Source organism: Chiroxiphia lanceolata, chromosome 24 (assembly GCF_009829145.1).
Source record: "Chiroxiphia lanceolata isolate bChiLan1 chromosome 24, bChiLan1.pri, whole genome shotgun sequence".
Taxonomy (NCBI): Eukaryota; Metazoa; Chordata; class Aves; order Passeriformes; family Pipridae; genus Chiroxiphia; species Chiroxiphia lanceolata.
Genome location: NC_045660.1, coordinates 3,308,597 through 3,320,934, shown reverse-complemented (window position 1 = coordinate 3,320,934; position 12,338 = coordinate 3,308,597). Strand labels below are relative to the sequence as shown.

Sequence of the window (12,338 nt, the reverse complement as noted above, 5' to 3'; positions counted from 1 at the left end):
CCTGTTGTAGTGCAGGCAGGGTGAGACCCATCTTCTTTTGGAGTTAGACTTGGATGTCTGCAGAGATGTTTTGGGGAGAGAAGCAGCTCGTTCTCAGTCTTCTCCTAACAGCTCTGTTCTGCAGCCCTGTCCTGGGGCTCACAGATCTTTCATCCTTAAAGGATTGTGCCATGTTCCTCATGAACACTGGAAATCAGTATTTTCCCTCCCAGGCATGTACCAGTATAATATGAATTGTCATCATCTGGGATGCAATTCTTTGATTTATTCACAGCCTTTAGCCTTGCTTTTTTGGGGTCTGTAACTCAGACCTTGAAGGGAGTTTTAGCTTAAGTAATGGTGTTAAAAACAAAACAAAACTTCTTTGGAGCCAGGTTGGCTTTTGAGGGTGTGTGACCTGAGTTAAAACAGTTTAAAACTCACCAGGACTAATTCTGCACTAGATCCAGGTTGGGTTTAATTCTTTAACACTGTGCATCAGAGGTGCATTTCATATATATTCAGTTATATTTCATATAACTGTTGCAGATGTTTTCCACATGAGGGATGATCCTCAATGAAATAAATGCTTTCTGGTTATTCCTGTTGGTCCCTGAAGTCCCTGCTGTGCCTTTTTCCGGGCTGGCAGCGCTTTGCTCTACGAAATGTTTTGGGGCTTGATCCCTGAAGATGGGGATTAATTCTTTGCTCATGTGGTGGCTTTTCCTCCCTGGACTGTGGTGTGACCATTTAAGCCATGGCATTTATGGGTGGGTGATCCTGCTGGGAGCTGCCTGGCGTGGTGTCCTGGGTGTGTGTCCGTGGTGTGACCATGTGTGGTGTCTCTAATTGATCCCAGGGATCCTGGCTCCGCCGGTTTGACCCACTGAGAGCAAGTGGTGGAAGTGAAAGCTTCACCCTGTTTAATGGGAATGGCAGCCCCAAGCCTGACAGGAGCTTTGGGAACAGGTGACACATCACCACAGGCGGCGTGAGAGGCCAACTGTGGCTTTCCAGCTCCTTCCACTTGAAATGGTTTCTCTGGGAAACAAAACAACCCGACTGGGGTAGCTCAACACCACAAGGAGAAGAGCTTTTCTCCACCTAGAATTTAACAGCAAGATTTAAGCATAAATGTGTCATGAGGGAAGGGGTTGGAAGGACCAGCTGGCCAAGCAAACTGATGGGGAATTGCCTCCCGAGCTGCTTGGCACTGCTGGTGCTTCCTGCCTTCTTGTGTGTCCAGGCTGTGCCAACTTTGTGACGTTTCCCAGGATTATTTCAGTCTAAACATTTTGGGTTAACACAAATGTGCTGTTTAAACAGCTCAAATTCACCTGCTTGTTTGGATGGAAGGGGATCAGGACAGTGTAAGTGTTTGGGAGGGTGGATCTGAAATGGCAGGAGGCTCTGGTCAGGGGGCAGCTGGGGAACTGCTCCATCCCTGGACCAGCTGGGTCCTGGGCTCTGAGTGCTCCAGGCTGTGCCCCCCAGGAGCCTGGGGCAACGTGTTGAATTTGCAGTGATATTTTATTCCGGATTTTTCCTCAACCAGGGCTCTGCTGGAACATTCAGCACATCATGCTGGTGTCAGGGTGGGCTCTGTGGTGCTCTTCCTGCTCCAGGGTTGCTTTTCCAAAGTGTGTGCTACTACTGCTTCCAGAAAGGTTAAACAAGGTCGTGCTTTGGCATGGGGGCACCTTAGGGACCTGCTAGTTGGGAAGCTCTTGACCTTCTAATGAGGACACTCTGGCTTCACCCAGGCCTGTGTGACCTCATTTAACCTCTTCCATGTATTTAAAGCAGGTTTTCCAGCCTGGCACTACGGTGAGGGTGAGGCTGGTCTCTTGGGCACAGCGTTGGTGCTGAGAAGGGGCTGGGTTGGGTGAGGGCATCCTGATGCTTCCCACCTTTCCCTCAGAGTCCTGTTCCCCTTTTTTGGCCCCGTTTCTTTCCCCAGGCACTGCACTGTGGTTCCTTCCCGGGTTCCCAGGGCATGACTCGGATAAGGAGAAGTTTTCCCCTTGCATTGCAAAGCAGCTTAAGGACCCTCCTGTACCTTGTGGAGCAGAGCAGGAGGAGGCACAGCCTCAGCAAGGTGGATTCTCTGCCTTCACAGCCAAGAAACGTCCTCTCCACACCATTCCCTGCAGGTTTGGGCTGGAAACAGGCGGTGAATGGAAGGGAAGGCCCTTTTTGGAGGGGATGTGAGCACTGTCTAACGTGAACAATCACTGAACAATGAGGTTATTTGAATACAGATCAGTAAATCTCACCTACAGCTGCCGACCCACCCGCTCATTAGCACTGAGTGTCATAATTGCTTCACAACAGAGGGCTTTAAATGTCTATGTCGGTGTGTAATTAGGGATGGGAAAAGGAAGAGTGCTGGGGAAGGGCAGGACAGGCTCTCCTGTCAGCAGAACAACTGGACAAAAGGAATCCCAGCGGGGATTGAGGAGAGGGAATTGCTTCCCTGGCATCCCAGGATGTTTAGTAACATGTCGAGTTTTATTCCACGCAGAGCAAAAGGATGGTTTGGGAAATGATTTGGGCGGTTTAATGTTCCGAAGGGGTACGTGGTGTGCCTGTCTCCCCCTCTTGCCTGGCTGCTGTTAGACAAACCAATTACAAACCAGCAAACCCGAGTGTTTTCGTGTTGTCCAGCACCTGACACTGGGCAGGAGCCTCAGAGCAGTTGTGACACGGCCCAGGGAGCAGCGAGGCAGAGAAAAGAACCGAGTGATCCATGTGAAGGTCGTTGTGAAACCTCCCGTGTTCACCTGCGTGGTTGCAATTCTGGCAGTGAAACTCCACCCCGGGATGGTATTTGCTTTGACAGCCAGACCTGGGCCTGCAGGAGCTGCTGGAAGAGAGGTTCTGCCTGGAGTAAAAAATCCCATGTGGGCTCTCCCCACCCTCCCTGCTCCGAGCTGCTCCCGCTCGGGGGGTATCGTGTGTCTCCCGCAGTTTCGGCTCATCCTTTCATGTCCCTGCTCCTCCCCGGCTGCTCCGAGGGGACCGTGGTGGGGGAATGCTGCTTGTTCTCCCTCTAATTGGAAATGGAGACATCCCAGCGTGCTGAGGGCTCTTCATTAATCCCTGGACCCGAGGGCTGAGTTTACTTTTAATAACTTCCTTTGCTTAGTGCAGTACTCTGACACCTTGGGTGGCAGCGGCACAGAAGTGACATTCCTCAGAGCAGGGAAGGGATGGATGTGAAGGGAGCGTGGTTTGACTGCCTTCAGCATTGTTCTGCTTGGAAAGGTGAGGGAAGTGCCTCTGATGGCACTTGGGATCCACATTCAGCCCCCAGCCTGTGCCTGGCAAGCGCTCGTGCCTGCCTGGTGAAGTTTGGGAACGCTCCGTTGAACACAGAGAATACTGTTTGTTAAAATTACATGTACAACTCCGGGGCTAATGCTCTGGTCTCTGAAGAAAGTGCCTCCAAACATCCAGACAATTCCTCTGGGGTTTCTGGGAGCTGGAAATGCCTTTTTTCTTTTTTTTTTTTTTTTTTTTTTTTGCCCCCATTTCCAACTACCCACCCTCCCTCTGTCCCTGCGGAAAAATCACAGATCGGTGCTGACATCGTGTGTGTTATTTTCCACCCAATTTCTCTCCTGTTATGAAGCCAGGGTTGGGGGTTTTTTTATTGTTTAAAAACAGCTCAGATGCTGAATTTATCTTGCTTTTTCAAATAAATGTTGGTTGGCACCAGCTTCTGATCAGTTCAGAGTGAGGGACTTTCTGTTATGGGGCTGATTTAGACAAAAATACAACCAACAACCCAACACAAAATCCATCAACCCCCACGTGTGAAATCTGGAGCTCTGTGAGTGAGAGGAGAGACCTGTACAGAGCTGGCAGGGTCAGGAATTTTGGGTAGAGTTTGGAATGCCCATAGTTAGCTTTGGAAAGGGTTTGTCAGGCTGGTTAGCACAGTGGCACTTCCATGGCACTCCAGCCTCTCCACAGCCCAGAATGCTGGACTGGCTTTCCTTCCTCCATCCCTTCTCACATGATTGAGATCCCCCTGCTGAAATACTCTCTGGTTTCCCTTGGTTGTTCTTCTCTTCCCTATTTTTCAGTGATTTTTCCACTTCATGTGTGCTCAGACTGGAATATTGGAGTCTGTCTGTGTTGCAGCCTGTCCCTGGGCTCCTCCTGAGCCCATAGCTGTGGCTCCCTGTGCTTGACCCTTCCTGGGATCTGAGATCTCCTGCTGGGAAGCGCTGCAGGGTTGGGGGTAGAACTCCATCAAACAACTCATTTTTTTCCTGTTTGTTATTTTTTCCCTGCCCTGAACGTGCTCACCCCAGTGCTGACAGGAATCTGCTTTTTCACATCTGGGCCCGGATCCTCAGTGGATACTTGTAGGATACAGCAGATACATTACTAGCTCTTTGTCCTGTGTGCAAAATGGCTTTCCCCTAAAATTCCTTTCCCAGTCTCTTGCCCTCAGGAGATGGGATTCTTGGCTGAACTTTCCACGTTACCTACGGGGCTTTGTCTGTTCTGCAGGCAGGTCCTACAGGCTTCTCTGCAGTTGACTGAAAGCTCTGCTGTTCTCCCAAGCTCCACAACGTCTGACTTGGAGGCTCCAAAACAAGACACAGGGGCGCAGTTTGTACCAGGACACCCCAGCCTGCCGTGTGTGGTGTCAGGGGAACGTCTCTTTTTTTCCATAGGATTTTTTTCCACGGAGCTCTGCGATGGATCTCGCGTGTTCCTGCCTTTAGAAGGCGAGGGACTGTGGCTCTGTAAATCCTGCCATGAGCAGGCACCAGCTGGCTTCACTTAGCTTGTGTGCACTGATTTATTTTTTTGCAGGCAGTGCTGGATTGTGCTGATTGTAAGTGTTCCCTCATGTTCCATCAAATACCCCCAGAACAGCAACATCAGGATCGACAGTCCCCAGATTAGTGGTTTCATGCTCTGGTTCTGCTTCAAAAGTGGTTTTCTTTGAGTTGGGTGTTGTGGCTTTTTCTTTCTTGTGTGTATGTCCCTTCCCACCTCCGTGTCCTTCTTGTGTTGTTCTCCAGGGACTCCAGGGCAGTAGGTGGAGCGGGGGCCTGTATTGTGTCCCTTTCCTGTGGAGTTGTTGCTCTTGGCCAGCTTTGCTGCCCTTATTTATAGTGGGAAAAATCCGAGAGGCTGAGTTGTAGCACATCCAGCTGCTGGAATGGGTCTGGTGATTCTTGGGGTGTGCAGACAGTTGTGAGTGTGGACTTGGTGGGCTGGAAGGTGTTTGTGTTCATGTCGTGACTTGTGTCCAGCAAAAGGGGCTTGTGTTTTGTGGGCAAAGCTGTGATGCTGCAAAATTAAACTAATCTGTGGCTGAGGGAGCTGGGGGGGCTCAGCCTGCAGAAAAGGAGGCTCAGGGGGGACCTTCTGGCTCTGCAACCCCCTGACAGGAGGGGGGAGCTGGGGGGGGTCGGGCTCTGCTCCCAGGGAACAAGGGACAGGAGGAGAGGGAACGGCCTCCAGCTGTGCCAGGGGAGGGTTGGGTTGGACATCAGGAGGAATTTCTTTACAGAAAGGGTTGTCAGGGGCTGCCCAGAGAGGTGGTGGAGTCCCCACCCCTGGAAGTATCCAAGAAAGGCCTGGCTGTGGCACTCAGTGCTCTGGGCTGGGGGGACAAGGTGGGCATCGGGCACAGGGTGGACTTGATCCTGGAGGTCTTTTCCAGCCTAATTGATTCTGGAATCCTGTAATCCTTGTCTAGGGAAGCCCCTTATCAGTTTCCTTTTGCCCTGTTAACACTGGAAGCCCCTGTCACGTCTCCCTGAGCTGATGTGAGGGTTGCACGGAGCCGTGGATGGAGTTGTGCTCCTTTCTTTGCATGAACGTGCTCTGCTGTTTCCCAGTGTGGGGTGGGCTGGTGGCAGCTGTTACCTGCAGCACAGAGATAATTCTTTACTTTTTTCCCCTCTTTATAATTCTTCCTTCTTTTCCTCCTTTCCCCTGCAGCCGAGGAGGTGGATCACACCCCGGGTGATGGCGGCATGGGGGTAGATGTTTTGGAATCGGGTGACACCACACCCCCTACGAAGAGGAAAAGCAAGTTCTCAAGCTTTGGCAAGATCTTCAAACCCTGGAAGTGGAGGAAAAAGAAAAGCAGCGACAAATTTAAGGAGACTTCAGAAGGTAAAGTAACCAGGGGGGCTGTGGGTGGGCGTCCCTTCCTCCACAGAGAATCCTGCCACGAGCCATCTGGCCACTGAGAAGGGCTTGCTGTCACCAGCCTGGGTGCTGGCATGTGTCAGAACCAAAAGTGTGACTGTGGTGATGGGCTGGCACCTGCAATCTCTCCACAAACACCTTGCCATGGAGCTGTAGTTTCAGACAAATAAATTCCTTTCTTGCAAGGAGCCTCCCCAAGCAGCTGTGGGGAGGGAGGGTTCGCTCCACGATCACCAGTGTGGTGTGAAGTACAGGCCTGAACGTGCAGTCCCTCCTCCCTCCTCTTAATCCATGCAAAACCAGTGAAATTTGAAGCCCTTTTATTTCCTCCAGAGGATCCCTAAAAAAAAAATATAAATTATCATCTTGAACTTCTAGCTTGCCCTGTTTTCTGAGTGCCTTTTTTCAATTTAATATCAGTTTTAGAACGAAAGATTTCTATGCGAAAGCCAAGAGAGGAGCTGGTAAAAAGAGGGGTTCTGTTGGAAGAGCCTGAGCAGGGTGAGTCTGCAAACCAACTTCTCCTGTCTGTGTCTGTGTAGCTGATCTTCCTCTGGCCAAACCTCACCCTTGGGACACAAATTGAAGGGCTCTTTGCTGTGGTTCCTGTCTGTTTTACCCTTTTCAGTGCTTTCTCTGGTCTGACTTTCACACACTGATTTTCACAGCCTGCTCAGGGAGGAAGATGCTGCTGAGGAAGCTCACTGCCTGTCTTGGACACATTCCAGGGTGGGAAGGCTGTGCTGTGGCTCACTTCCCATCCTGTCCCTCCCTACCTGTCCTGCTCCAAGTCCCTTGTCCTGTCCTGCCAACCTCTGCTGTCACTCACCAACTTCCAGCTGTTCCAATCACATTCCCAACAGCACTAGGGGAGAGGTGCTGGCCCTGTGGCCCCAGCTGGGAAAAGAGTCAAAAATGAATGAATTCTGAGCTGCATTTCCTCCAAAAGATGCTTCATGGTGTGGTGTCATAGTCACCACTAAGCTTATTAAAGCTTGCCCTGCTTTAATCTAAGTCTAAGAAGTCTGATCCCCTTCTGTGTCATCCCTGCTGTCTCTGAGTTGGATCATGCTGCCAAAATAAGTTCTCAGATCACCCCTGAGTCACCTGGCTGTGAGTTGGGTGGTGTGGGTTCACGGGAGGGGGCAGGAAGGTGAGGTGGGGTGGCAGCCCACTTGTCTGGGTGGGATCATGGTCCTTGGATTAGGGTGTAATTGCACCTCAAGAGACACACTGCAGAGGCAGCCTCAGCCTAGTGCAGATTTCATTCTAAGAAAGCTGTAAAGTGGGAAAGTGGAGGTGAAAAAGTGGTTTTCAGACCAAACCACTGAAAGCAAACCTGAGAGAAAGAGTCTTGACACAGCTTTGCTGTAATGCTGCCTCTACACCCACCCAAGGGTGTCAGTGCAGCGCTGGAGGAGGAGTTCACCGGGTACAGGAAGGTGTGAGGTCACAGGATGAAACTGGAAGAGACATCAAAGACTTTGGGCACCAAACTTCCAGCTGGAGATGGCAGAGGAGAGCGAGATCGTCCACGCTGCAAGGGTGTAACAGAAGCCTGGCTTAGGGGTGGAATTATTTTCTTCTTTGAGTCATCTGCTCTGCTTTTAGAAGCAGAAGATGGGTGTAATGTGGCCAAAGTGCAAACCCCCAGCACGAGGGAGCAGTGGGTGCTGGCAGGAGGGGCAGATTAGAGGCGCATTATCTAAATCCCTCCTGGGAGTTTAAGGCACTTGGGCAGTCATAAGACGTGAGGGTGGGTTATTGTGTTTGCTTGCAGTTCTAAAAGCTGCTCTTACAAGGTCAGTTAATTTTCTTAGGCGAGTTCTTAGCGGGGTTAAAATGCTGGAAACCCTTTGAGATGAGGAAGTGAGGAGGTAGGGAAGGAGGTGTGGTGGAGGTGAGGCTGGGAGAGGAGGCCTTGCTGCTCTCGGGGCTCCAGGTTGTGGGTACTGGGCTCAGAGTAAGGAAAAGGAGCTGGCATTGGATCTCCTGACCTTGAAGGAGGCCACTGGAGCTGAACTTAGGAGGGAGGTGGTGCGAGAAGCCATCGGGAGCTGAGAAGGGCAGGCAGGGTTGAGTGGTAAGGAAAGCTGGATCTCACTGTTCCTGCCTCCCTTGCTGAAAACTTTGGATAACCAGAAGCAGCTCTATAAAAACCTCTGGCTCGTGCCTTGAGTTTCAGCCCTGTCTGAGGAGGAAACTCCCTCTTGTTGCTGTCTGTGCTTCCTGCATTTCAGGGAAGGGCAGTGAGCGAGCGAGGCAGCGCCGTCTGCCAGCTCCTCCCAGGAACCCAGGCTGCTTCTCGTGGAAAAGAAATCCTGCAGAGCTTTTGGCTCCTTGGCAGCTTTGCTTTCAGCTTCTGAATCACACCAGGTTGGGGAAGGGGAGGTAATAGTTGGGGGAGAGAGGAAAGGTAAAGAGGGCAATGAAATAAATGACCAAAAATCAGAGCAGCAGGGTGTGCTGGGGTCTGCAGTCTGGGGGGCCTTGGTGCCACACTCTGCAGTTGGTTCAGAGAGGGGTAGACTGAAAGGATTTTTAATCAAATTGATGATGTATCCAAGTTTTCTTGAGTTGGAAAGCAATCAAAATAGGCAAGATCCCATTAGAGTGAGTGCTGAAGTCTGATATTGGGAATAACATCATCAAGAGATTGTCCTGTCAGGGCAGTTGCAAAGAATGGTTGAGTATTTCCTCACGGGGTTTAAAGGGGTGGGAAGTGGAACTTTTTCCAAAAGAGGTTTTGCTTCTGACCTTGGGGAAACTCCATGCTAGAATCTGTGAAAGCAGAAATAGCCAAGGGGAGCTACATCAGATTCTGGAGCTGTATCATTACATCTGATTAAAACAAAGGTAAAGTGAGGAATTCTGCCTTGCTGCAGGATGTTTTGGGTCGAGCATTGGTTTTTGTGCCAAATTCAGAGTAGAAACAGAAGGAAAAACAGAAGTGCTTCCAGTAACTTTAAGACTTTATCAGAATCTACTATTGCATGTGCAATAGATGCCCTGGCTCGTGTTGGAATCTACTGCAGCAGGGAATTGGTGGCCACTCTGTGATGGTGGGTGGATACAAAAGCTGCTGCAGTATTTTGACTGCAGTTACAACTTCTTTGGGCTGCGGTACAGCACTGGGCACACCAGGAGGAAGGGCAGGACAGGAAGAAGAAAAACCTTTGATGGGATAATAAAGAGCTGTACAGTTGTTGACAATGAAATCAAGGGCTCCCAGCCCCAGCTGGGTGGTTGCTGTGCTCTCCTGTGCAGAAGGTGACTGAAGACCAGCTGCTTCAGAGGAGTTGGTGTGGCTCTGTGGTGGTTCAGCCAGCTCTCCTCTCTCCTGCCTTCTGAGTGTTTGCTCTTTGCTTCTCTCCCCTCCCATCCCCTTGCAGATGGTGAAGAGCCAGAGAAGCTGAACCCCCCTGCACTGAAGAATGGCCACACAGTCCCCATCAGTGGGCCCGGGGTCTGTGACCTGCCCAGCCAGGAGGAAGAGGCCACAAAGCCCTCCAGCCTTAGGAAGCCTGTTCCAGCAGAGGAACCAAAAAAGAGGCAGGGTAAGAAACCAGATACGTGCAAAATCGGGGTTTTAGGTTATCCCGGGACCAGTTTTGAATTCCCATCTGATTGTTTCCACTCTCCAGTCCCTTAAACTGAGCTGTCTCCCTTTGCAGGCTCCTCCAGCAGCCACCCTGGGCCCGAACTGGAACCACCTCAGGAGCCACATGTTCCCAGACAGCCTCTCCTTCCTCCAAAAAGACCTCCCTCCACCTCCCAGGAGGCAAACGAGGCGCAGGCAAAGGATCCAACGCCCGCCAGCAGCTCTGCAAGAACTGCCCCCTCCAGCACAGCCCCCACTGCAGCAAAGACAGTCAATCCCACAGCTGCCCCTTCCCCAGCCCCCAGGACTCTGCTCCCTGCTCCTGCCAGTGCCAACACTACTGCTCCCACCAGTACAACCAGCACAGCTCCTGCCAAACAGCCTCCTGTCCCCCCACCCAAACCTGTCAACAGAAATAGCAACTCACTAATAGGTAAGTCACCCATGAGCTGATTTTTGTACCCTGGGGTGTCCTGGAGCCACTGCTTCAAGACTCTCTTCCCTTCATAAGGGAAGATTTTTAGTTCTGTCATGAGTGTCTGACCGTTTCTCCTGGAAACAGTCCAGTTTGGACTTGGATCTGCCAGTGTTCAGCCAGGACACACGTGTGCTGGGAACAGTGTAATTACTGGAGTCCTCTGCTGTGAGCCATCCAATCTGTTCCCAACAGCTACCTGCAGGAAGGAGTCCCTACCTGCTTTTCCTCTGTCAGCTCTAAGGCAGTGTCTGAATGTTGATGCTTTGCTGAGGGCTGGGATTCAGCCAGGATTGGGGGATGGTGGATGAGATTTTGCTTTGCAAGACTGTGGTCAGGGACAATTTCTGCTTTCAGCTGGTTTTGGGAAAGAAAAAAACCAACAAACTAACCAGAAAAATGCATATCACACCAAAAAATGTCTGTCATGGCTGTCACTGCAGGGCCATGTGGTTTCCACTTAGTGCAGAGAGGCCAGGAGCTGGCAGGGATAATTCAGGCTTCCCTGGTTCTACTCAGGCACCTCCTCTAAGGTCTGTGGCTGGGATATTGCCATATTAGTCTTGCCCTTAAGTCTTGTCCCATGGATAAATCAGCTCAACTGTAATTTGAGCTGAATCTTCCCGCTTAGAGAATTAAATGTCTTTATCTCTGTTACTTTTCTAAGCAGAAGATTTGGGGGAGAGTTTCTTAAAGCTCGTGTAGTCTCTGCTCTCTGTAGGAGTTCTGGGGGGTGTCTTAAAGATGCAACATTGAGAGCTGGGATGACTTCCATGCAGTCTGTTTGTACCTCAGACAGTTCTGTCACAGACACCTCCTAATCTCTGGACACAGAGGAGGAGGGAGGCTCCTGGGAAGATCAGTCCCACAGGTTTGCACTGTTATCACAGAAACTGGAGGCGTTACCCAGGTGTGGTTTGGGAGGCAGTGGTGGATGTGCAAGTTGCCATCTGAAGTAGCCTGAGCTTTCAGTGTGAGCTGATGGCTCTGCTCTGCTCGGGGCTCACCTTGCTCTGGCAGGTTTTGCAAGTGACCTTGCTATGGTGTTAAACACTCCAGTGTGCCAGACCAGCTTGATTAGCCTGGCCATGCCCGAGCACTCCATGAAATACCTTCTTGTTTTCTTTAAGCTGCTTGCACACGCTGCAGATGGCATTTGAAATGCCCCAGTGCTAATTGCAGGAGGTACTTGTGGAACGAGAAGTGTGGCTGGAGACAGGAGTGTGTCCAACATCTGTTCAGAGCCATCCTGCTTTTTCCCAACAGCCACGGGGGTGTGCAGGGGAAGGGAGGGGAGAGGAAAGGTCACCCCTTTGTCCTAAAATTCCTGACGATGCTCATTCTCAGAGCAGTTCTTGTGTCTGATGCAGCAGCTGAAAATAAGGCTCAGGAAAGCCTTCTGGGGAGTGGGAATTTATTCAGCAGCAGCCTGAACAAGCAAGCAGGGAACAGGGTGCTGTCCTGCTGTCCCAGAGCTTGGCAGCAGCCCCAGGGCATGTTTCAGGAGACACTGGAGCCCCCTGGGCTGGAGCTGAGGGCACTCGGTGTTTTGCACAATCTTACCCTTAATCTACGAGGGGAAAGTCTGAAAATGCTAAACATCCCAAAAATGTGCCCACCTCTCTCCAGCTATGCGGCCTTATCTCCGGAACGCTCCCTCCTGCTCGCAGCACCCTCTCGCGGTGCCTGCGCTGCGGGTCCCTCCCGGCTCCGCGCCGGGCACACGGGTGTGTCACAACACCGGGTGTGTCACAGCACGGGTGTGTCACATCACCCCCTCCGGGGGAACGAGCAGCAAGTCTCACCCGCTTCAGGCAAAGCCTTTCCAAGCCCCAGGAGCCATGGATATGTGGATGTTAAAGGCTGCAAACTCCTAAGGGAAGAGCTGTCTTCACTGGTGCAGTTTCTTCCCTAGGAGTGGAGCGGGGTTTGAGGAACCTGAGGTTGCCCACTGCAGGCATTTCCTGTGTCTCCGTTTCTCCCTCTCTCCTCCATCACACAGCAGATACGTAGGCTCAAGGCTTTTAGGTATTCTGGGAAGTTTTGCTAGTTATTTTGTAGTTTATTTGGGCATTAAGGAACAGAGTTCAGAGGGAG

At 51.2% G+C, this 12,338-nt stretch overlaps 1 protein-coding gene across 8 annotated transcripts in view; it reads left to right on the top strand.

Moving 5' to 3' along the window:
* The window catches only part of PHACTR4 (phosphatase and actin regulator 4), a 64,610-nt gene that overhangs the window by 44,381 nt on the left and 7,891 nt on the right, over positions 1-12,338 (top strand). For 6 of the 8 annotated variants that reach the window (XM_032710275.1, XM_032710273.1, XM_032710272.1 and 3 more), the window contains 4 exons: positions 5,953-6,129; positions 6,586-6,666; positions 9,558-9,722; positions 9,840-10,199. In XM_032710275.1, coding sequence (XP_032566166.1) covers positions 5,953-6,129; positions 6,586-6,666; positions 9,558-9,722; positions 9,840-10,199 — 783 coding nt within the window. Of the gene's footprint in view, positions 1-3,988; positions 5,200-5,952; positions 6,130-6,585; positions 6,667-9,557; positions 9,723-9,839; positions 10,200-12,338 lie in introns of those variants that run through there. The other 2 variants (XM_032710278.1, XM_032710279.1) reach the window with 2 other exon arrangements.